Raw genomic sequence first — 25,058 nt, 5'->3', positions numbered from 1 at the left:
CACAAGAACACAACTAGCATACCTCGTGAGTTTGGCCTCTTGAGTTTTTTTTCCATATTATGAGTTTAAATTCTCTAATAATCTGACTGAGTTTGACAAATAGAAATTGTAGGTGATTATATGAGAATTTTACACACACCGAGTTAAATTCTAAAAATTACAAATTGAAGTTTCTGATTATGAGGGAGATATTATAATTTTTCTATTACCTTATTACCACATTTTTCTAAACTCACCACACTTTTATACCAATATTTACCAAACACTTCAAGTACTTACAACTGATTATTCTCATAACTCAGCTGCAGCTGATTATAAAAAACTCACATCGGGACCAAACTCGCAATTTGTTGTGTAGTTTTGGATGGCCAAAGTGGGTGTATGCTGTGCGGTTAAACATGAATCTCTTGATCAGTTATTCCTGTAGTTTTGGATGGCCAAAGTGGCCAAAGTTGTTCCGAAATATCGTGATTCTATAGGTACAAACCACAAGTAGGCCAGACACATTTGATGAGGCTTACCCAAGTTTAAGTGCATTGGGCCTTGGAAGCATAAGAAACTAAAAGAAGTTTCATAAAGGGAGGCCCAAAATCAGAGAAAGAACAATAATTTTGGTGAATTTGTAGATGCAAAGAATGTATGATGGAGCAGATGCTGAACAACTGACAGGGGATATCAGCTTTTGTACAATGTGGTGGTGGTGAAATTGTGCGATCGGATTGCATGCGTACCGTATACATCCGCGTAGGTTAGATTTTTCAAAATAATACTGTTGAAAACTTGAAATCTTCACAGAAGAAGTCCCACATTAAAAGTTAGGCCATAATTTTCTTTTCATAAAACTGGTTCAAACTTCAAACCTAACAACTATTTCTTTGTCAGGCAAACCAATGTCACTGAGTCACTCTAACACGAGTTTGTTTGAGCTATGAAACCTATTATTGGCTTACATCATGAAACCTAACTAATCAAAAACAATTCCCCATAAAGTACCATCCCCAACCTCTAAAAGAGCCCAAACAATAGGTAGAAACAAATGTAACAAATTCAATAGGTTATTGGTCTCCATTATTTACTCGAATCAGAAGTTCAGAACTATGGAAACATATCGTTAATCGTTCATTTGTCACTCAATTCCTTTTTTTCGGTTTTTCAAACTTCTAACTCGACGTTATATTTGGTCTAAGTAAATCGATGCATAATTTTCACGGATATTTCTATTTTGTTGGGACTTTTAGATAAATAGAAAACAAGATTATATGACTGTGAAACCATCTGAAGAAGGGAAGTAGCTACCCAACCTTTGTCCTGATATTCCCCAATTGGGCCATTTCCATTTCGGAGCTTCCTCCTTCCTTCTCCTTCTTGTTCCCCTGTCTTTATTCACATCCTAAACCCTTCAAACACGAGTCAGGTACTCCTGGAATTCATAGTCTCTCCAACCCCGTATACACTGTACCTGACTCCCCCCCCAATTCAAATGTAACCCCATCCAAACTCTACCAACTCTTTAAGCCAAACCTATATATACACACACCCATCAGTATCCATCTATTCAATTCATACACGCCCATGAAATTCACCTTGCTTTGAAAACCCCAGCTTCGGGATTTCCAAGATGGGCGGCGAGGCGGCCCACCATTCCGACCACCAGGCCGTGCGTGATGTCCTCTGCCACGCCGTCTCCGGCGCCTCCGCCGGTCAGCTTCCCCTCTTCTTAATTTATAGGGTTTCGATAGCCATTTGGGAATCTGTTGAGATTTTTGGGATTGAAAAATTTGATCTTTTTTTGTTTTCAGGTTCAATGGCGGCTACGTTCGTCTGCCCTTTGGATGTCATCAAGACTAGATTACAGGTCCACGGCATGCCTACCGGTCAAAGAGGTAACTTTGGGTTCTGTTAGTTGCTGAATTTGGTCAAAAAGTTTGGATTTTTAACACTCCCAGATTTACTTGCTGATGTATTGGAATTGTGTTAACACTGTTTAATAATTGAACTTTTAAGTAATGCCTTGAATTTGAGGGTAGTGTGTCTTGTTTTGCACTGTAGAAGCGTTTACTTTTGGCTCATTGCATTGCATGCATTAGACTTGAAGTTTCTGTTTATGATAACTCCTACTGTATACGGTTGAGTGATGAATGCATGTTGTGCTCAGGCTGTATCATAGTCACGAGCCTGCAGAACATATTAAAGACGGAGGGTATTAGGGGGATGTATCGTGGTCTTTCGCCCACGATTCTTGCGCTACTTCCGAATTGGGCGGTGAGTAATGCTTTCTGTTGCATTGCTTATGCTGGACTTGATTTATATTATTTTCAATGTTACATGCAAATTTTGTTATTTATATCATTTGTAATGTGTTTTGTGTGTAGGTGTATTTCACAGTATATGAACAACTCAAAGGCCTACTCCCACATGGTTGGTGTTTAGTTTGTTTATTTGAATCTGTGTTCGTGATATTGAAGTTTTGTGAAGTATGTAATAGTGATTTAAGAGACTATTCAGTGGTTGTTTCAAACATTCTATATTGTTGAAATGTAGAGGATGGCAGCGAACTGTCAATTGGTGAAAATATGATAGCTGCTGCTGGGGCTGGGGCTGCCACAGCCATTTCAACAAATCCACTGTGGGTAGTTAAGACAAGACTGCAAGTGAGTTGCTGCTCTTATGCTTGCTATTCATTTTATAATGATCGGTAAAATGTATACTTATGTTCTCAATACATGCAGAAGTGATAGCTATACCATATATAGTCGATCATCTTTGATTAATTGTCCAATGCTGCATATTTCATTAAATGGTTGACCGTTCTGATAACTTTTAATATAGTTCTCAGCGTGTACATATGTGTCTGTTTCTGTTTTATGATTTTATTAATCTGGTTAAAGTTAGTTACTAGAGTTTTTTTTGTTAGCATAGAAAATGCTTCATTATGTTGCTGTCACCGAAGAACCTGAACCAGGCGTTTTAACTGGAAATAGGTAGATTTTGGAGAATCATAGGTCATCCAATATCAGTCTTAGATCGATGCAGTGGCTATGCAGGCATAGGTTTTGGATAAGAACATATGAGTTCAATATCATCCAACTTTTTAATTCCTGTTATGAAGTAACGTTTACTTTACTTTTCTTTTCTCTTAACTTCATTTAATAATTTATGTGTCATTTTTAGTCAAACTATGTTAGTCTCTATAGATTATGGATATTATATATCTCATCTTATTGAACATTTTGGGACGTAAAAGGATTATAACTATATGTGCTAGAAAGCACCAAAATCAATTACTGGGTTACTACAAACTCTCTATATCAACCTTTTAACTTGTGATAACTCACTCAAGGCAGCCACTCATTAGGACCTTTGACTTTTCGAGCAGGCTGTTCGGTTTGGGAAAAAGTCTATATGGTCCAACTATCATGCTGCTAACATCAAGTGTTAAATCAAAGTTCTGGAAAAGCATTATAAAACTCTTAAGGATTATTAGCTTTAGTGCACACGTGTTTGGCTTTGCTTGCAAAGCCAATGCGTTTTGCTAGGTTAACTCACCTTCTTCGGGCAATATCTTCTTTGGCATTTGTTGAATTGAAGATCCATGATGCACTTCAACAGTGCTTATAGGTTTTCAGGAATTGTGGGAATCGTATGTTTAGGGAATCATGTTGACTAGGATAATGTCTATTGACCATATGATTAGGTATTGATAGCTTGGTATTAACCTCGTCATGGTTTAGAGATTCAAGACACTCTGGTTAGATTTATTAATTTGACCTGTCTTTTAAGGAAATTGATATATTTTCTTGGTTATTTTCATATAGACACAAGGAATGAGGCCTGGTGTGGTTCCATACAAAAGCATGAGATCTGCTTTCTCAAGGATAGCAACTGAGGAAGGGATGCGAGGTTTATACAGGTCATTTCTCCTCTTCTGAACCATTGCATATGGATAGAGAATATCATAAATGTCTTTTTGTATCAATCAATTACTAATCAAAATTCTCATGTTTCAAAATCACTATTAGATCGACTGAAGTTGTAATAGTTGTGGGGTAGTGGTTTTTAGATCAATTTATCGGATGGAACCTTAATTCTTGTCGTCACAGTTGATGATACCTTTTTGGTTGTGTGTGGTTTTGAACAGTGGGATCATACCTTCTTTGGCTGGGATAAGTCATGTTGCAATTCAGTTTCCTGCTTATGAAAAGATAAAATCAATCATGGCAAAAGAGGGTAATGTGATACGTTTACTTGTTTACTTTTTGCTGTTTGTAATAAAGGAATCTGCAGTATTTTCTTATTACTATTTGGTGTTGATTGTATAAGATTTAATTTTCAGATAAGACTACAGTTGATAAGTTAAAGCCCGGGAGAGTTGCCATTGCCTCTTCAATATCAAAAATTCTCGCCTCTGTAATAACTTACCCTCACGAGGTACATTCATTCTATTTGATTAAATTGCATGTTATCATGGACTGGTTGCTAGTTGAAAATCTTGTTTCTTTCTCTCTTACTATCATATGCTTTTCTTTTCTTTGTTGCCCTATCTGAATCAAGTTATATGCAGGTCATACGTTCCAGGCTTCAAGAGCAAGGCCAGGCTAGACATATTCAACCGAAGTATGCAGGGGTTATTGATTGTATTAAGAAGGTGTTTCTAAAGGAAGGCCTTCCTGGTTTCTACAACGGTTGTGCTACAAATTTAATAAGAACAACACCTTCTGCAGTTATTACATTTACCAGTTACGAGATGATACATAGGTTCTTGCGAAGAGTTGTATTTTCAGAAAAGGCGCCAGACCGCCCCAAATCAGATGGTAATGACAAACCGCAGCAAGGAGATAGATGCAATGTGGGAGATGATACTTCTTTGCGGCAACTACAAACCCAATCAAGTAAGGGGGGATCGATTCCTGTTGGAAACAAAGAGCAGCTAACAGCAAGACACTGATCGACCATTGTGCCTTTTTTGAACTCAGATTTTGGTTGAAAGAAATTTTTCTGTAATAATGAAATTATAATACAGTAGATAAATGTAATTACATTTGACTTGAGAGGGAATGAAAAAGATGATCTGCGGTCCGAGGAAATGGCACATCATCTCATTAGGCATCCATATAGTTAATTTGAGTTCTCTTTGATGTGAAAGTACAGAATTATAGCATTTATTTGATGATCAAGAGTCTCACTTGAAGATTTGCAGTCTGTTATCTATTGTTACAAATCTTGCCATGTTTTGGAGTCGAATGCCATCCTCATATTGAGGCATTATTGCAAGATAAGAATTTTCAAAAGTGGTGCTTCATATATCAAAATGCCAAAGGTTGAGCCTTTAGTGGTGGATGAAGCAGAAGCATGCCTATTATCCTTTGCCTTTTCCTCAAGGAAACACTAGTCACTTTAGCACATGTATATTAGTGCTTTCTCAGCATCCATGGCTCTGGTCCAACCTTCCAATGCCACTTTAACTTTCGCAAGGAACCTCAAAGAAAAAAAAAGACAATTGGCTCCATTGTTGACACAATCTTGGATTTTGATTGATTATTTGATCACATTACACTCCACTTTGCAATGTTGATACAATTTACATGACAAAGGATTTAGAGCAGCCTACACCGACGACCAAACCCGGCATCATGTTTTGCTTCTCCGGCAGGACTTCAAGAACTCCATGAAGTTTATAACAAATATTTACCTCAAAACTCCCACAATTTTAGCTCCACGAAGAACACGATTGAATCGAACCTAATCAAAACCCCGTTTGTTTTTTTTATTTAGGATAAACTGCCCTTAATTTATTAAAATAAAAACACCGTAAAATGCAAGAAAACTTTACCTCAAGACAAAGATTGATGTGAACAAATTGTTTTACCGCGCCAATTTTAACGAAATTATAATAACGTGTACAGTTGTACATTGCACTATCACTCCCAGTAATTAAACTCGAGGTAAAGAATTTTTTTACTCGGGAATAGTAACCAACACAGGACGCCAAGCCCTCCTCAACAACGACCTGTACCGGAAACCGGTCCAACCCGGCCTCGGCGCACCCGGCCCAACTCCTCCTCCTCCTTCTTTACCCACCACCACCAACCCGAACTCCTCCCGCTTCTCCATCTTCTCAAACCCTTCGAAAGGCGGCGACGAACCAAACAGCTCCTTCAGGCTGTTCCTTTTCTCCGGTCGCGGCTCCACCGGCGCCGTCGACTCTCTCCGCCTATGCGATCGACGGCTGCGGCTCCGGCTGAGAAGCATTAGCAGGCTGGGCTTCCGGCGACGGAGCTGGATCAACGGGCTCGTTCTTGGACTTCGGGTCGGGCTCTGGGCCGCTCCGCAGTGTAAAGTTAGGAGCTTGAACTTGTGCAGAGTCGCCATCTTTAGAGGTTTGTTGCTGCTGCAAACTGACATGTATATATGAATATATATGATATGATGGAAATTTTTACATTGGTTTTTGCTGGGTTTGAATTTAAATGAAGAAGTAGAATGATTACATGGAGGAGGCAATTGATGGGTTTGTGAAATGGAGGAGAGGGTGTGTTGGGAAGTGGTTGCTTCTTTTTTATACACTCTTGAGCTCTATAGTGATTTGGTTTTTCTCTCTTTTTCACCAAATTTCAAAAGAAAGGATTTTGAGGTGTGGTAAAAAGAGTGTGTGAGAGGGAGAGGGGGTTCATTTTCCCAAGTAAAATTCCAAATTTGGTTGATCTGGAATCTGTTGGGTTCTGAAAAAGAGGCAGACACACCTCATTCTTTGACGGGGAGACAAACTGAAAAGTCTGTTTTAACCTTTGTTTGCAGATGAAGATATAATCACACTTGATTCTAATCTAAGCATCTTCTAGATTCCCAGTCTTTAGGTTCCTAGTTAGATTCTTGAACTGTAGAAAATATAGAGTAGTTCTACTGTATAGAGTTGAATTATATTAGAAGGTTTAGTAGTTTCTGTTCTGTTGTTTCTGGCCGGAGGGGGCGTTAAATCATATCATATCATACAGTCCAAAACTTGAGAAGATTATCAATTAAAACAGAAAGAAGAAGACAATGCTAGAAGCCAAAACACAAAGAGATCTTAATTGTCATTGTAATCTGAAATATACACACATAATCTGAGCGTTAATATCAATACCCCTTTTCTTTAGCAAGAAGTGGTATGCTTAACTAATCTATGTGTTTAATACTTTAATCTACTGTTATCATCAGATCAAGTAGGTGAGTAGAATATAACTTAAAACCATCAAATTGGCCTTGAAATATATACTCATATATCTTGTTTTGAAATCTAATAGGAATGGGACAGAGAAATAAAAAATGAACCTCCGGCAATTTTGCTGATGTAATAGATACGGGTAGAGAAATTTAGTCAAGGGGGTGGCATCATGTTCAACCACCCAGTCTCTTTGCCATCTGTGGAAGGGAACCGGGACCAGGACGGCGTGTACTATATTTCTGGGCACCAGCATCACCATCTTAGGTGTCTTCGATCTCTTAAGTCAACTCATGCTTCACACACTAGTGGAAATTGTGAAGAGCTTCACCTGTTTACTAATTTTAAAAGCTTTCAGAGTGAACTTTTAGGGATTGAAATATGACACATTCTGAGTAGCCAAATTTTAGCAATTAGGGTGTCAAAGAGATATAATCCAGTATTTAATTATATGTTATACATACGACATGGATTTTTGAAAGACGAGACATCTGAATATTGCACATATAACATATTACACATTAACTCTTGATTATGCACTTACGCAGTGCTTAGAATTTTGAGTGTTTTGAACTATTACCTCTTGCATCATTCCTTCTAGGTTTGATTTGAGTAGGGCTGAGTTTCTTGGAGAATACGTTTGAAGAAGCATATTTTTGTTTGTTTTTAGTACCTCAGAATAAATAAGCATCCTGCAAGAAAGTACAGCACCTCCATTTCCACTGCTTAAACCTTCAATGTGAGAGAACTCATAATTAATCTCTTTCTAAAGAATTGGATGAAATTTTCAAATAGTTGAGAACTGTAAATAGGATATCTGATCCAGCTAATATTATAAGGCTCAATGGGAGGAGTCCAAATGTGTTGAAGCAGAGAAGAGCCAACCTCTGGGACTGAGGCATTGAAGAAATGGGACCTCACATTTGAAAATTAGGGTGATATTCAAAACTATAAACTCGGTTCATGATCTGCATAGAACATTAATCCCCTGTTGAGGCACTGTGAATGATTTGGTTTGCATCGATACAAAACACTTGTAAGCATGCAGATATTTGATTGAAGGTGTTAAATAGCGACAAGCGTGGCCCGTGGACCAACTGTACCGATACTATCTCAATTTAACCACCTCACAGGTGTTGGATTTTAATCACAAAAGGTCTCGGTACAATATGTCCCCTCACGTGCAACCTAATTTTTAGGTCTGCACGTGACAGATTAACATCCCACATACTAGGACGAAATAAACCAAGGTCCAGTAACCAACGACATTTGGTGACCATCCAATCGGAAACTCTCCGATGGCATGATAATAGCACCCATCTTGGGCTCATGACAAAGTGGCACCCAACTCGGGCCCACGACAGATTTGAGGCGCGACTGGAGAGGGACCCGCTCTGATACCATGTTAAACAGCGACAAACGTGGCCCGTGGACCAACTGTACCGATACTGTCCCAACTTAGCCATCTCACAGGTGTTGGGTTTTAATCACAAAATGCCTCGGTACAATTGGGTATTATTCACCCACTTATAAGCTTTATTTTCTTTGTTACTTCTTAGATGTGAGATCTCTTCTCTCCAACAGAATGTATATTAATCTTACCTAGTCCTAGTTTTGACTCCAAGTTATCTCCTGCAACATAATTTGTGAAGGAAAATGTTGTTACCCAAGCAAAAAAATATTTAAGTGGCATTGTTCAACAGAGAAAAGATAACGATAAAATCTAATATCCTTTTTTTTAATGTGTATGTGAATTTGTATTTCTACCCTTTATCTAACAGCTATACACGGGGATTGGATAAGGTGCAATAGAGGAAAACAGAAGCTCCTGTCAAGACATCCGGCCCTACGATTTTGCATGAGAAGATGTCTGAGAACAGAGAAAATAAACAAAGCCACAGGAGCCATCAAAATGGTTTCAGCTGAACATCCAGATCAAAGCACAGCAAAAAGAAAATATATACTTATATAGTCCCAAATCAGGTATGTCTGAATTATTTTCTTCAAATGTTTATTCTGCATATATTGAGCATCTTCTCTGTAAAACACATCACGTAGTTGGCTAGTGACGAGAAAATAAGCTAAATGATATAAGACTTGAATGAAGTAATTATACTGCTTGATATTGATATATTTGATCTGATACAATTCTAGCTATTTATAGGAATTGATTTGAACATTAGCACTATCACTAATGATGAATCCTAGCTGTTCTAGCACCATGAGTAACATGTTTGTTGCTTTACACAACTCACACACAGCTCACTTATGCTAACACTCCCCCTCAAGTTGGCGCATACACATCAACCATGCCCAACTTGCAAAGTGAGTCATAAAAAACATTCTTGGACACTTCTTTGGTGAGTATATCTGCAAGTTGCTCTTCTGTAAGAACAAACGGAAAACAAATGATCTTAGCGTCTAACTTCTTTTTTATAAAATGACGATCAACCTCTACATGTTTTGTACGATCATGCTGCACAGGATTTTGTGAAATATTAATAGTTGCCTTGTTGTCACAGTACAGTTGTATAGCACACTTAGGTTTAACACCCAAATCTTGTAGCAAATTCCTAATCCACAACAACTCGCACACTCCCTGAGCCATACCTCTGTATTCTGCTTCAGCACTAGATCAAGCTACCACATTTTGTTTCTTACTCCTCCACGTAACAAGGTTACCTCCAACAAAGGTAAAATACCCTGATGTGGACCTCCGATCTGTAATATTTTCAGCCCAGTCTGCATCTGTGAAGCCACAAACATCAAAGATATTGTTGTGATTAGAAAACATTACTCCTCTCCCCGGAGCTGACTTCAAGTACCTCAAGATCCTTACAACAGCATCCATGTGGTCCTCACTGGGGTTATGCATGAACTCACTTACTACACTCACTGCATACGCAACATCTGGTCTGGTATGTGATAGATAAATCAGGCGCCCGACTAGCCTCTGATAACGAGGTTTGTCAGTAGGGACTTGATCTGGATACTCTGCTAACCGATGGTTCTGCTCAATAGGAGTATCAATGGGAGTGCAGTCCAACATACCTGTCTCTGTTAGTAGATCAAGGATGTACTTCCTTTGACACAGATAGATACCATTGCTTCCCCGGGCTACTTCACTGTCTAAGAAGTACTTGAGTGTACCTAGGTCCTTCATCTCAAACTCTGTGGCAAGCTGTTTCTGTAATCTATCCACCTCAACAGTATCATTCCCAGTAACTACCATATCATCAACATATATAATTATGGCTGTTACCTTCCTTTGTTGATGTTTGAGAAAAAACGTGTGGTCTGAATTACTTTGTCTGTAGCCAAGTTTCCTCATGAATTGTGAGAATTTTCCAAACCAAGCACGAGGTGACTGTTTAAGACACTACAAAGACTTTCTCAATCTGCATACGGAGTTACTTGGGGAAGCGGCCACATATCCAGGCGGAAGATCCATGTATACTTCCTCTGTTAGTTCTCCATGAAGGAATGCATTTTTGACATCAAAATGCCTAAGTGGCCAGTTCAAGTTAGCAGCGACAGAGAGTAATACCCGGATAATGTTCATCTTTGCAACAGGTGCAAATGTCTCATCATAGTCTATGCCATATGTCTGGGTGAACCCCTTTGCTACTAGATGTGCTTTATACCGACTTACTGACCCATCCGGATTATGTTTCACTGTAAAGACCCAACGACATCTTACAGTCTGCTTGCCATATGGTGGAGGTACAATCTCCCAAGTATTGTTCTTTTGTAATGCTTCCATCTCTTCCTCCATTGCTTTTCTCCATTTTGGATCTCCCAATGCATCTTGCACTTTGTTAGGTACTGATACAGTAGATATTTGATTCACAAATGACTCATATGACTTAGATAATCTTTTGGTAGATATAAAATTGACCACTAGATACTTGACTTTAGTCTGAAGGGTAGGTTCATATTTTTTTGTTGGTTGTCCTCGAGTAGACCTATTTGGCAAAACATATTGTCTGCTATTAGCCCTAATAGAATGACTAACCTCAGATGAGTGATCTTTTGTACCAGGAGAGCATTGGTCAGGGGTATAAATAGTGGTACGGGAGACATGAGGGGCAGTTGTGTTGTCAGCTTCTGGTGCCTCAATCTCTTGAGTGACGACCTTCGGTGGTGCCTGTGTGGCTGACACGTTGGTAATTTCAACAGAACCTGTTACCATATCGACTGGCTCACTTGTCTCCCCCTCTCCATGATACAGCTCTTCAAAATATGAATTCTCCCCCTGAAGAGCAGTATCAGAAGAGGAAAAATAACTCATGTCTTCAAAAAAGGTAACATCCATAGTGACATAGTACTTCCGAGTAGGGGGATGATAGCACCGGTACCCTTTCTGATGTCCTCCGTACCCAACAAACACACACTTAACTGCCCGGGCATCCAACTTAGAACGTTGATGTTGTGGAAGATGTACAAAAGCAACACAACCGAAAACACGGGCAGAAAGATTATGAAAAGAGGGTAATGAGACATAAGATGCAAGCACCTCATAGGGAACTTTCCCCTGAAGGACACGAGATGGAAGACGATTAATAAGGTGGGCGGAAGTAATGACAACATCACCCCAAAGGTATTTAGGCATGTGGGCACTAAAGAGAATACATCGAGCCATATCAAGTAAATGACGATTTTTTTTCTTTCAGAAACCCCATTTTGCTCAGGTGTGTAAGGGCACGTTGTTTGATGAAAAATCTTGTGTGTGTTAAAGAACTCCTGAAAGACATGATTCATATATTCCCCCCCCCCCATTATCAGAACAAAGAACTCGAATGGTGGCATTGTATTGTGTTTGGACAGAGGTATGGAAGGCACGAAAAGCTGGAAAAACCTCATCTTTATTTTTAAGAAGAACAATTCATGAAAGACGTGTGCAATTATCAATAAATGACACAAAGTATCGCATTCCTGATACAGTAGACTCTTTAGAGGGTCCCCAAACATCAGAATGGATTAATTCAAAAGGAAGAAAACTTTTAGGAGAAGTACTAGGGGAATAAGTAGATCGATGGCTCTTGCCTAAAACACATGTCTCACAACATAAACAAGACTCGTCCACACTAATAAATAAAGTAGGCATGGATTTTTTCATAACACTAAAAGATGGATGCCCTAAGCGACGATGTCATAACCAAACTTCACTTAGCTTGTCAGAAGTGGAGAGTAAAGCGGTCCGAGACTGTCCCCCTGGTTTGTCCCCTGCGTATGTCAGATCCAGATGAAACAACTGGCCCCTTAGATACCCCCGACCAATTACCCGTCCGGTGAGAAGACCCTGAAATATCACATACATAGGAAAAAAGGTCACAGAGCACTGAGCGTCAGCGTTCAATTGGGGAACAGATATCAAATGATGAGATAAAGCAGGTACATAGAGTATATTGTAAAGCTCTATGGTGGGAGTAATACGAACAGACCATGTCCCTAACACGGGAAATGCCTCACCATTAACATTAGTAACATATGGTATGGTATGGGTGGAGGTGACAATACGGTAAAATAAGATTTTTCATAAGTCATATGATCAGATGCACCAGAATCAATAATCCATGTATCAAAACTAACAGAGTGAGAAATATTGAAAGCCATACCAATTTGACCACGGCCAACGACGGAGGTTGTAGGTGCTCCTCCAGCAGTATGATGATCATGCCCAACCACACCATAGATATCAGGTTCCGGAACTAATTCAAGAGCTGCTTTAGCCCGGGGATAATTAGGCCTCTTAGGCCTAAGGTGTGGATATAATTTCCAACAGGTCGCACGAGCATGGTTAGTATCATGGCAATAAGAACAAGGAGGACGAGGCTGATTCCCGAAGCCTGGTGGTGGTCCGCGTCGATGAAGGGGAGCAGAAGGTGCTTGTGGAAGAGGTGGTGCCGGAGATCGAGCATGAACAGTGAGACTACTGCTCGTCCAGGTTCCTATCACGGAAGTTGGTGAAGATCCTGCCTTCGTGTTCTTCAACAAGCCGATCCGGTCACAATGTGGTGAAGGAGATGGCTGTATACTGTCTTCCATCCTTGCATCGCAGCCTGTTGTATTTAGATTCTTCAAAGCCTCCAAAACCTCATACATGTTAGGCCTTGCATCCCTATCCTGCTGAAGACATTGAAAAGCCAAGTCCGCCACTGCAATGGTCGTCCTTCTAACTTCATGATCGGACTCAAAACCAAGACATGAATCCACCAGCTCACTGTATAAGCCATTCTGAATCCTGTTTATGGCTATGTTAGACAGATTGATTTCCTCCCTATGCCTCATTATATCAACTGCTGGTAATGATGATATAAGCTCAATGAGAACAACCCCAAAACTATAAACATCACTCTTTGGAGTTAGCTGGAAGCATTCGTGATACTCTGGATCAACATAACCAGGGGTGCCTTGTGGTGCAGTTGAGACATGAGTGGCATCAAGGGGGAAAAACCGGGAGATCCCAAAATCAGCAACTTTCACAGTAAAGTTGCTGTCAATGAGAATGTTGGTAGTCTTCACATCTCGGTGTACTATATCCGAAGCATATAGGTAAAACAATGCGCTTGCAGTTTCTTTGGCAATTTTCAGGCGAATCGGCCATGTGAGTGAGCCTGTGGCAGCTCGGTCTCCATGGAGATGATCAGCAACAGTGCCATTAGAAATGTACTCGTATACAAGAAGGAGATCACGGCTGCGGCCTGAAGTACATCCATAAAGTGTGACTAAATGTTTGTGGCGCAGATGAGTAAGGATTTCAATCTCATTCATAAATTGTTCTACTCGTCTGGAGTTGTGCTCGTATAATCGCTTGACCGCAACTTCTCGGCCATCTTTGAGTTTGCCTAAATCAGATGGACCAAAAAGGTAAGCGCATGGTGTTCAATTTACCAGCCTAATGTAGTTTGAAGAAGAAGAAATTAGCAGAAACATTTAGTACTGCTTGCTCTTACCATGGTATACAATCCCGAAACCTCCATCTCCAATTTCTTTCTCACAATCAAAATGATTAGTTGCTTCCTCAAGTTCTTTATAGGTGAAGACTGGAACACCAAGGTAGACGCTGCGCCCTTCTAGGTCTGAATTTGGAGTGTTCGTTGATAATAGCAAGTTTGAAGAACCACATTTTTGTCTGTAACACCATAGAATAAAAAAGCATGCTGCAAGAAGTGCTGGTACTCCAAGTCCGATACCTAAAGGATGCAGTGAGAGAGACGAACTATTAAGCAAAAGATACCCTTATAGTTTACTGGCTGCTTAAAAAAGCCAGTTGAGTTTGATCTAGGAGTGGGATGTGGCTAGACTTTCTACTCCTAGTAAATACTGATTCACTGTAATTAACAGCCTTTAGTGGAGAAAGCTTACAATATATTGATGTGTCTAAAACCTTTAGCCAGGGATTATGGGGAATATATATGATCAGGTACAAGTTCTAGAGATAGTTTGTATTGGAGAGAACTATCGTGTTATTATAAGTTGCTCATATCATGATATGATACTTTAAAAAAAAAGTTGAATAAGATATATTTCGATTGGAAAGATATTGCTCTTACCTAGTCCTAGCTTCAAATTCAAGTAGCTTTTTCCTGCAACATAGATTACAAGTAAAATTTGGTTAGCTAAGAAAAGGAGACAAGAAAACAGACGACATTATTTGACATCTCTTTGGTGTTTATGTCTCTGTTTTTGCATCTTTGATTTAGAAACTTTTTGAACAAGTGTGTTTTCTCGAGAGTTATATTTTTTTGAATCAACAAAATTGCATCAAGATATGACAGAAAGAAAAAAAATTCGTGTTTGGCAACCAAATTATGTGTAGTACCTAGCTATATTCAGATGGATATACCTTTTGGTGCTACTGAACAATAATTAGGTTGTCCCACGTGTGGCAGCAGGCATATGCCTCCTCTAGAATAGCATTCAAAACATTCTTCCATTTCTTCGGATACTGTCACTTGCAGGATGAAGTTAGTAGTGAGGATAGTGTTATGTTGATTCGAAATATTCCACCCCGCAATAAGGGGGAGCTGAACAACTGAACACTGTGGTAAAGGCGGCCATGGTATATTATTGGGAGCAAAATAATAATAAGTATGGGAAGCACTTATGCAGCCGAATCTAAGACGATTATGATCCAATTTATATCTATCCAGGATATTGCTGCATTTTAACAGGGTCATAGTGGATGTGGAGGACACACTGAATCTTGGAGTAGGGCTGGGAAGACTTAATTTCTCGAAGTTGTCATCACTGCAAGGACGACTTTCTAAGAGCTGCTGAAGATCTTTGCTGACGATGATAGAAATATCATAGATGCCAGTGTCCTCGCTCTTTGAGATTTTAGTAAATTCATGCCAGTCTTCTCCCTCTTTGAGTTGGATCCTCGGAGGAAGCCCTTCAGAACAATTAAGAGGAAACAATCCGCATTCAGGAGAATGTTCCTTATATCTGAAGGGGAAAGAGATGCTGACATCTTTACAGAAGGTGGGGGCACAAAGTTTGGAGACTGTCTCTTCTGCAGCAGAGTGAAGAACAACAAGATAAGTGAGAAGAAATGAAATAAACAAGGTGACAGGAGCCATCCAAGAATTCCCAGCTGAACAACAACCAGAACAAAATGTGTTGTTAAAAAAGAGTTCTGTTAAGATGTTGATAAGTAGGAGTTTGTAACACGCTAGCTCAATTGACTTGGAAATTGGTAATGCAAGACTTGAAACCTTTCATCGGATGAGGTAGTTTCCTCCTCATCTTCAACATTGACTGGCACCAGATAGACGTCAGGTCTTGACTCTTCGAACAATGATATAAGCTAGCTACCTTGCTTCTGTAGCCAGATCAAACTCTAGTGCTGAGTTTATACTGGAGATTCCAGAATTACAGTGTTGTCAAAATCTGGCAAAACCTAGCAATTATTAAGGTAATTCTCTTCTGACTGAAACTCATAGAAAAGTCTAATTATGGAAGAGACTAATTGGACCATGTTTAACCAAAGAGTGATACAAACATATCACCTTTCAGTATCATTTTTTTTAAAGGACGCAATAGCTCCAACAAACTGGGAGCCTCCATAATATTATTAGTAGAATCATGATATAAGGGGGGGGGGGGGGGGGGGGGGATCATGCCTAAACCCCTACAATTCTTAAGAACATCCTCAAGAAGAATATCCTGAATAATAACAGGACTCTCCTCTAACCACATATGGTCAACATGCTGACCACTAGCAAGGTGAGCAAGCATATTCACAATCATACAGTCCAAGAGGACTAAAGCTTAGTTGATTAAATATTAGAGTAACCTCAAGTATTTATACAAGCCAAAACTCCAGGAGATAAACTGGTCTTACAATTGCGCCGCAAAGTATGAACATAATGATAATTATGTAAAACTCCATTTAATATATACATTCCCTCATGCATTCCTAGTAATGATGTGCCTGATTGGATATGTTTTCCTAATAGTAGCAAATCAAGTAGATGAGTAGATTTCATATTTTAACCCATCTAATCGAATCTGAGATATACATTCATATCATTTATGTAGTAGTTCAGTATAAATCAGCAACTGGCATTAGGTGTGCTAGACGAAGTGCTAGGCCATCTTTGGGTCACGGAGTTTGGTGAAAATGGTGGCTTGATGTTCTTCAACAACTGCAGCTCATCACATTCTGGTGAAGGTGGTGGCTGTATACTCTCTCTCATCTCAATATCATCAAAGACCTCGTTCCGATTCTGTGGAACATCTTTTCCCCTTTCAATCATCTGCAACGTTTCCAGAACCTCAGACATGGTAGGCCTTGCATCATTGTCCTGCTGCAAACATTGGTAAGCCAACTCCGCCACTGCAATTGTCATCCTTTTTACTTCATGATCTGACTCAAACCCAAGACATGAATCTACCAGCTCACTGTATAAACCTTTTTGAATCTTGTTTAAGGCTATGTTAGACAAATTGATCTCATGCCTATGCCTAGTTATATCAACTGCTGGCAGAGATGATATCAGCTCAACGAGAACAACCCCGAAGCTATAAACATCGCTCTTGCTAGTTAGCTGGTAACACTGGTGATACTCTGGATCAACATAACCAGGGGTACCTTGAGGAGCAGTAGAGACATGAGTGACATCAAGGGGAAAAAGCCGCGAGAGCCCAAAATCCGCAACTTTAACGGTAAAGTTGTTGTCGAGGAGAATGTTGGTAGTCTTCACATCACGATGCACAATGTCAGAAAGATGGAGGTAAGACAGTGCATTGGCAGTTTCAATAGCAATGCTCATACGAATAGGCCATGTAAGTGGACAACTTTCTGCTAAGTCACCGTGGAGATGATCAGCAACAGTTCCATTGGAAATGTACTCATAGACGAGTATGAGTTCACGGCTGCGGCGTGAGGTGCAACCATAAAGGGAGACTAAGTTTTTGTGGCGCAGACGAGTGAGAATTTCAATTTCATTCATAAACTGTTCCTGACGCTTGAAATTGTGCTCATATAAACGCTTGACCGCAACTTCCCGGCCATCTTTGAGTTTCCCTAAATTAGATGCATCAAAAGGCCTTTTGGTAAGATAATGCATAGTATTAAACTTCATTGATCTCTTTAATTTTGCCTAACGCAGCTGATATATTATTTTGATTTAAAACAAGACAAACACTCTGTGTTTCTCTTACCATAGTAGACAGCTCCAAAACCTCCATCTCCAATCTCTTTTTCACTGTCAAAATGATTAGTGGCTTCTTTAAGTTCCTCATAGGTGAAGACCGAAACACCAAAGTAGGCATTGCCCCCTTCTAGGTCTGATTTTGAGTAGGGCTGAGAAGAAAAGTTCCTAGAGAGTCCTTTTGAAGAAGCAAGGTTTTTTTTGTAACACCTGATGAGAAAGAAGCAGGCTACAAGGATTCCAAGGATTCCAAGGAACACTGGACCTCCCACTACAATACCTATTGCATACAGGTGAAAGAAGTCAAGCTTTGAAACCAAAGAATGGATAGATTAATACAAATCAGTTTTAAAAAGTACAGTACTGTTTCTGGTCCCTTGGAGAAAATTGAATTTGATGTAAGGTGTGTTCTAAAGCCTCGTTAAAATTATTTCTCCCACGTGTTTAAGAACATCTTTAAAAAGACAACTCAGTGCAAGAGATTTTGAATTGTGCAGAAGGTGTTCATTTTTATGATATGCTTAGCAAAGTAATCCTCTGCGTCCAAAAACGTGTTACTTGGATGCTATCTATATCAATAAGATTGTAATTGAAGAGACTTATCTTACCAAGTCCTAGCTTCCGCTTCAAATTCTTTTCTGCAACACAGCAAAAACTTTTGTTAGATAAAGCAGAGAAGATTGGAGTAGCAGAAATAAACACAATTATAAGATAAATTTGGCCCACAGTTAGTCCATTCAACAAAATCTTCATATTTTCTCAAGAATATTGCTGGAGGTAAGGAATCCAGTATGGCAGGACAGAGCACGGGAAACCGGTGATGTAAGTGCAGGAAGCATCTATTTCTATGCACATAAATTTTTGATGCATTTACCTTTGTCACATTTGTATTGTCCCTTCTCATCCTGGCATTTACCTTCTTTTGCGACGGAACAATTGAACTGTCCCTTTTCGTCGAAGCATTTATTTTGTGCATGCTCACATTTAAATTCTTCTTGGTCTTCTAAGCATTTACCTCCACGAGTAAAGCACTGGACACATTCATTGGTAAATTGCACTTCAAGGGGGAATTTAGCAGTCAATGCAGAATGATTAAAGAAACTGGAAAGAAAGGATGAAAGTATGGGAATCTGAAAGGCTGAGCAGTTTAAACTATCATGTGATGCAGTAAAGTATGTGTAATTTGCATTCCTGCAGGCATAGTTAGGATCCTCTGAAAGAGATTTGTCCATGGTGTTGCTGCATCTGAACAGGGTAAGGTTGTGTGTGGATATATGGATGATACGAGTAGAGTTGGGAAGGCTTAAATCACTGAAAAGGGCATCATTGCAGTCATCTGTTTCTAAGTTCTCTATGCGCTCCTGAAGTTTGCTGTCATTGATTGAAACGCTACTTGCTCGAGTGATGCTTTCAAAATGAAACCAGTAACCTCCCTCTTTAAATTGGATCTTCGTACTACCGCGGTCTGAACAATCAACAGTGTAATATCCGCAATCTGGAAATTTCTGCGTTTCATTTTTGAAGGGGAAGGAGATGTTGCCTACTATATCATTACAGAAGAACTCTTGACAACTCTCTGCGGAGTAAACAACCAGAAAATGTGCAATGACATAGAAAACGAACACAGCCACGGTAGCCATCTAAGAACTTCCGTCTGAACCCCGAACAAACTAGCACTAAAACAAAAGTCACCTACTTCTCTAAATCAGAAGAACTGTTTACTTCCATTCTAAAATACTACACTGATATAATGTGTAAGAGTGCTCTGTTCAACACGGTATTTGACTTGGGAATCAGATAGGAAGACTTGGAACAAAGAAACAAGAGCTAGAGGTGGGCACAACCTATGAAAAGCTTGACAAACACACTCTGCTGATTGGCTAAAGCCCATGCATGAGTGAGTTTCCTTCCCAACTTCGTCATTGACACAGATCATTACGAAGACTTGACTCACTACTTGACTCTTCAAACCAAAGATATTATTCAAAATATGATTATGGCCTTGACAAAGAACCCCTTACAAGTTGCAACTCCTGGGAACCACACGTATTACGGCAGAGAGAACGTGAACCATGCTTTGGGGCTCTTTTGGGTATTTACTTGTGTGAACAAGCCGTAAAAATCATCCATTTTTCTGGTTACGACGTCGACTGCAGGGTATATGCAAAGTCTCTCTCATGACAAAAAACGAAAGAAATCTTTTATATGATTTGACACTATTGGCTGCGGAACTTCAATGATCCGAAGATTGAAAGTTCAAAGCCTAAAGTCGTGAAAGTGTTCACTCGATTATTTAGTGGGAAAGAGTTTGATGTTTTGGATCAATATTGGACACAAAGAGTCTGGGTCATATGATAGTGGACAGTAGCATTTCCTACATTACAAGCAAGAATATCAGCAGTTGCATTAGAAAAACGTAATACTAATGTGAATCATACCCAATTGTCATGTTCTGGCGGTTTTGACGATGCCAGTAGGAAAGGCAATTGAGGAAACGCGTTTATAAGGGTGGTGTTAGACTGTTAGTCATATATGAAGAATAACATTTGTCACTTCTGTACATATTGCCCTCTTACCTAGGGCTTCTTCAATCTAATGGAGATTCATTCCCTTCTCTGGTCTTAAGCTAGTCGGAACGAAGCCTGCTAGCTTCACTAGATTTAAGAAATGTATTATCTGGAGATGTTTGGTATTATAGTAGCAGTTGTGCACTCTTTGTTTGTTGGTATTTGCCTATTTGGTAGAATACATGAACCTAGTAATGTTCTCGTGATGCTTATTTATATGGGGGTAAATCTCTACGTTCCCCATCCCATTCTGCAATTCATTATCCGAGTCTTGATTGCAGCTATACCGGTCCCTTTCTCTAAAAACAAAAATATTAAAACTTTTGCTGGTTATTGGATTGAAAACAAGGGTGTGTCATCGCTCATCTTAGTAAAATATATGGGCTTGTTAGAAAAATTAGCCTTGTTGCATATCCAAGAGACCAACACTTAACACTGCCTACCTTATCTCCTACGTTTTTGTTCAAAACTTCAAATGTTACGACTCTGCAACCAACTATGAAAGACTAGGTTTTCATAAGCACCATCTCCTTTGAATCTTGTCTTGAAAACCTTCATTCACTAACGTACTATCTGAAATTAATTCTGGTTTAAAAAATCAAATGAAACTTTGAAGAAATTAGCAATCCAACAACCTGATTTGGATCGGTCAGAGCTATACTCCAGGAACATGATATCATAAGGATTTCAATGCTTGCAACCCTTGGTTAGCTACCTAAGTTTATACAGTTTCATTACAGACCTTTGCTGCATATAGGTGCTTGTTACTGAGTCAAGGCAGCTGCATTATATTCTAAGTTTCTAACCATATCCGACTACCTTAGAAATTCATCACCATCTTAGGACAGTAAACTGTTGTCTACTATTGTCTTCACTATTGCGTTGTTGGCTTGTTGCTCAACTCCTAAGTCAGAAAAATGACACGAGTCCATCATCTCTTATTGACATCTGTGAAGCACAAAGAAGACTTGAAGCAATGCACGTCAATGGCACTCAGAGTTCGTATGACTCAATCTCTCTACTAGTCTACTTTTAACCAGCACAAAGTCATCCAAACTCATCATGCATTCCAAATTTCCAATTGCCAAACGCTATGATAATTTTCATTATTAACTTACTTAGATTCATAGAAAATTTCTACTACTTTTCAATTACAGTAGCTAAAAGTTTATGGGAGAAAAACTTGTATCAAGGAAGCTGGTCTAATTTGCAGGAGTGTTTAGGTAACAGATATAGTCGCCTAATAGGGATCAAACTACAACTGGCAGAGTTATAGTTCGTATATAACTTTGGTCAAGAATAATGGCTGGTGAGGAATGACCAGTAGCTTGGTGGCACTGAATGTGACCAATATACATCAGTAGGTTTGAAGTTTCTAAATCTAATATTTCTGCTCCATAAACTGAGTTTCCTTACTTACACAAGATTTGCTGAAGTAATTCTCTAGAAATTGTCTGATAAGGCGATGTGACTGCAATCACTGCATAGTGGAAGCTGGAATATTGGGTTCTGCACTTTTTGCTTACCAACTTTTATCATTCTGTGATCCAGAAATGGCTTACTACGTGTTCCTTAGAAATCAAAATTAAAGGTTGAACAAAAATGGGAAGCATGAGATAATAACATCCACTAGCAAGGTGCACTAGTAGTAAAGGACTACCTACACTGGAATCCATCTACATCTTCTTTGCATATTCAAGTGCTGTCCTTGTCGCAAAGGTATGTAGTTCTTGGCTTCTTGCTAATCTTGATATATGTCAACTTAAAATGATACTCACGGTTCTAATCTAACCTCTATTTATATTAACAGTCATATAATTGATTCTCAATTATTATGAATATATTCTTTGGTTCATTTTTCTAATGTTGCTGTTAGCTAGCTGATTGCGAGTTGCGAGTTCTCCACTCAACAGCCGCCTGGTTAGATTAAAAGATTAAATGACCTAAATGTATTGCTTGAATCAGAGTCCTTCCTATCATCAATGGTAATAATTACCATGGCAGCCAGCAATAATCTATCTAGCTATCTAAACAATGAACACAAAACATTCATGATAAACAGATAAAGAACAAGAAATAAGACACATAAAGAACTGACCTTTACCTTTACAGCTGACGCGATGAGGCCTATCTGGGCAGTAACATCTGAATTGATGCACATTGAGATCGAAACCACACTTTCCCCCACTGCTCTCGCATTCGCCGCAGTTGGCTGCTATCCATTTCATAACAAACCCTCTTCTCAACACCTCTCGAATACCCGACTTAAGAATATCACTCCCATAATCCTCTACGGTTGTATTAACAACCACTTTGTTTCCACACTTTTCAGACACCCGAGCAAATAGTTTCTGTTGATCCCCAGGAAGCGCCAGAACGGAACTACTAGTCCCAAAACAACCGATTTTGTACTTGGAAAACGACTCATCACCCAAAGCTGAGGTGCAATTATATACCAAAAAGATTTCTTTTTGTTTGGGAAGAAGGTCAAAACGACCAGTAGGAAAGGTTATGTTTGTGACTACGGGAATACAAGAAGGTGAGTTTGAGTTTGAAAGAGCTTTGTTTGAGACGACAAGAGTTTGGTTTTGGTAATTGATATTGTGAACTATGTAAACATCTCCCGCCAATGGAATTGTAGGGTGTTCATCAATGCAGGAGATTTGAAACCCCGGATTACCGCAGTAGGCCTCTTGCTGCCCTGGGATGTAGAACGGAAAGCTTATGTTTTGGCCGCCGCAAGTGCTGGGGACACTGCAGTTCTGGAAATGAAAGTCTACAGCAAATGAGGTTTCTGATATGAGAAAGAAAATGAGAACATAGAGGTTTATAAATGGGGGAGAGAACAGCAAGGTTTGATGATTCATTTGCGAGCTTCCGATTTTTGGGGAAGACGATGAAGAAGAAGATAATTCAGTATTGAGATCTGTATATGAGGAGGATGATATGTTTGACTTGATGATAAGGGAATTGAAATCTCTGGCAGCTCTGGACAGTCGACACTTTATTTTTGAGAGGGGTTTGAGCCATAGAAATCTGCCTCACATCTTAAGACTCTTCGAAATTTAAAGCTGGGTTGCCTAAATAGTATATGGGGCCATATTCTAACAGTCATACAACTTGACCAGTATATTTATTCAATTCAACTATCTATAGAGCCAGACGTCAGAGTGGAAAACTGGAAATAATACAATGTCAAACTGGGAAATTATCGTATAATAAGCACCAAGAAAATGAGAGATTAATCGATGTTAGAGGTATAATATATCTAAGTGCAATCTCTTTTATCAATTGAAAATAAGATACTACCAACCTAGGCAAAGGAGTTGGTCACAAACGCACCATACATTATATACACAAAGAAACAATCACGTTCTGCATGCATTTATGTTCCTCATTTTCTATATACTAGCATTGTACCCTGAGATACACCTTTTTTTTACCGCACAGATTTGCAGAAATTTATTTAAAGTGAATTCTTAAAAAACAATCATATTATGTAATTATATTTTCTATGAAAGATAATTTTGGGACAACACATTGGTGATATATTTGTATTTTGACATTACTGTCCTTTAATTTCGTTTATGTGTGATGATAAAAATATAAGGGGCTCAATTTGGCAGTTTGTAATTTGGTGAAATTTTTAAGCACTCACTTTATAGTAGTAGAGTTTGGTTACAAGAAGATAAAAAATTTAAAACAGTATCTCAATTTTTCTTCACTATTAAGATCAATATCTCATCTTTCTAAAATATCTCAACTTTCATCTTCCACCCAATTTTAGTATATCAACTCACAATGTCGTTAGTCCTGTTAACTTTTTGAGGGCAAATTCGTCCATTTACTTTTAATGGAATTAAAATCTCAAAACCGATTAATTCAACTAAACCCACCACCATCATTGCTCTTACCCGGTGTACTTCTCTCTTCTCTCTTTCAAGATCATATTTTACCTACTGTAATCGTTGCTCTTGAATCATTGTGAGTGATTTTGTTGCCGACATGGCAACATACTTGAGATATTTTCGTGTGGATGGGGAGCCACCAACACTCTCAGGTAAACCCTAAAATCAAGTTCTCTGTTTGTAAAAGCTTCCACGTTTGTCATCTTAATCATCGATTTTATATAGGAAAAATGAATAGGAATCAAATTGGGGAAGAAAGAATGATTTGTTTTGTTCATGGGCTCGATTAAAGTAGTTTTTCTCAATGGGTTCTATTAACATATATACCACTTGTCTCTATTTGTAATTCTTAATTCTGATGTAGAAGATGTTAATGAATAAGTTAATCTTAGGCTTTTAGAGATTGGCAGGTACATGTTTATTGCTGGGAACCCTTTTTCTTTTTCTTGTTTGGTTAAAAAAAACAAAATCTAGTTTGTGTGGGATATTACTGATTTTCAATTTTCAGTTATTTTTAATGGGTTTAGTAATTGATGTTGTTTCCTTGCTATTTTATGCAGGTGATGTGTTCACCATGAAAATTCATCATGGTGGGAGGTTTTACAGCACAAATGGTTATAATAGGAAGTATAAGTGCGGAGATGTGGTGTATTTTGATGGTTGTGATGTTGATAAGATGTCTTTAACTGAGCTAAACTATTGGGCTAATAACTTAGGTTAT

At 38.9% G+C, this 25,058-nt stretch overlaps 4 protein-coding genes across 8 annotated transcripts in view; 1 reads left to right on the top strand and 3 right to left on the bottom strand.

Moving 5' to 3' along the window:
* The window catches only part of LOC126791799 (LEAF RUST 10 DISEASE-RESISTANCE LOCUS RECEPTOR-LIKE PROTEIN KINASE-like 1.1), a 38,888-nt gene extending 23,066 nt beyond the window's left edge, over positions 1-15,822 (bottom strand). Inside the window, exons 1-5 of one of the 3 annotated variants that reach the window (XM_050518282.1) lie at positions 15,051-15,819; positions 14,758-14,790; positions 14,158-14,397; positions 12,820-14,049; positions 12,206-12,503 (exon numbers count right to left, since the gene is read on the bottom strand). In XM_050518282.1, coding sequence (XP_050374239.1) covers positions 12,379-12,503; positions 12,820-14,049; positions 14,158-14,397; positions 14,758-14,790; positions 15,051-15,786 — 2,364 coding nt within the window. In that variant the 5' untranslated portion in view covers positions 15,787-15,819 and the 3' untranslated portion in view covers positions 12,206-12,378. Of the gene's footprint in view, positions 1-12,205; positions 12,504-12,531; positions 14,050-14,157; positions 14,398-14,757; positions 14,791-15,050 lie in introns of those variants that run through there. The other 2 variants (XM_050518281.1, XM_050518284.1) reach the window with 2 other exon arrangements.
* On the top strand, positions 1,306-5,190 carry LOC126791805 (nicotinamide adenine dinucleotide transporter 2, mitochondrial). Its single transcript, XM_050518293.1, has 9 exons — positions 1,306-1,700; positions 1,800-1,883; positions 2,156-2,262; positions 2,373-2,418; positions 2,542-2,651; positions 3,816-3,910; positions 4,139-4,227; positions 4,334-4,428; positions 4,562-5,190. The coding sequence occupies exons 1-9, from the start codon at positions 1,619-1,621 to the stop codon at positions 4,943-4,945; spliced, it is 1,092 nt and encodes a 363-aa protein (XP_050374250.1). The 5' UTR covers positions 1,306-1,618; the 3' UTR covers positions 4,946-5,190.
* On the bottom strand, positions 5,560-6,480 carry LOC126791806 (uncharacterized). The gene has a single exon (XM_050518295.1). The coding sequence runs from the start codon at positions 6,400-6,402 to the stop codon at positions 5,956-5,958; it is 447 nt and encodes a 148-aa protein (XP_050374252.1). The 5' UTR covers positions 6,403-6,480; the 3' UTR covers positions 5,560-5,955.
* A 619-nt stretch (positions 15,823-16,441) lies between the features above and the next one.
* Positions 16,442-23,439, bottom strand: LOC126791801 (LEAF RUST 10 DISEASE-RESISTANCE LOCUS RECEPTOR-LIKE PROTEIN KINASE-like 1.2). Of its 3 annotated transcripts, none has more exons than XM_050518286.1 (4): positions 22,528-23,439; positions 18,471-18,500; positions 17,873-18,142; positions 16,442-17,735 (listed from the first exon to the last, which is right to left on the bottom strand). In XM_050518286.1, the coding sequence occupies exons 1-4, from the start codon at positions 23,294-23,296 to the stop codon at positions 16,762-16,764; spliced, it is 2,043 nt and encodes a 680-aa protein (XP_050374243.1). In that variant the 5' UTR covers positions 23,297-23,439; the 3' UTR covers positions 16,442-16,761. The 3 variants fall into 3 exon arrangements, with proteins under 3 accessions (XP_050374243.1, XP_050374246.1, XP_050374244.1); XM_050518289.1 differs by having other exon boundaries at positions 22,534-23,439; XM_050518287.1 differs by lacking the exon at positions 22,528-23,439 and adding an exon at positions 18,737-19,940 and having other exon boundaries at positions 16,444-17,735.
* Between the last annotated feature and the right edge of the window lie 1,619 nt (positions 23,440-25,058).

This window comes from Argentina anserina, chromosome 4 (genome assembly GCF_933775445.1).
Source record: "Argentina anserina chromosome 4, drPotAnse1.1, whole genome shotgun sequence".
In the NCBI taxonomy this organism is placed as follows: Eukaryota; Viridiplantae; Streptophyta; class Magnoliopsida; order Rosales; family Rosaceae; genus Argentina; species Argentina anserina.
The sequence above is the reverse complement of the archived record's forward strand: the minus strand, read 5'-3'. Positions and strand labels throughout refer to the sequence as shown.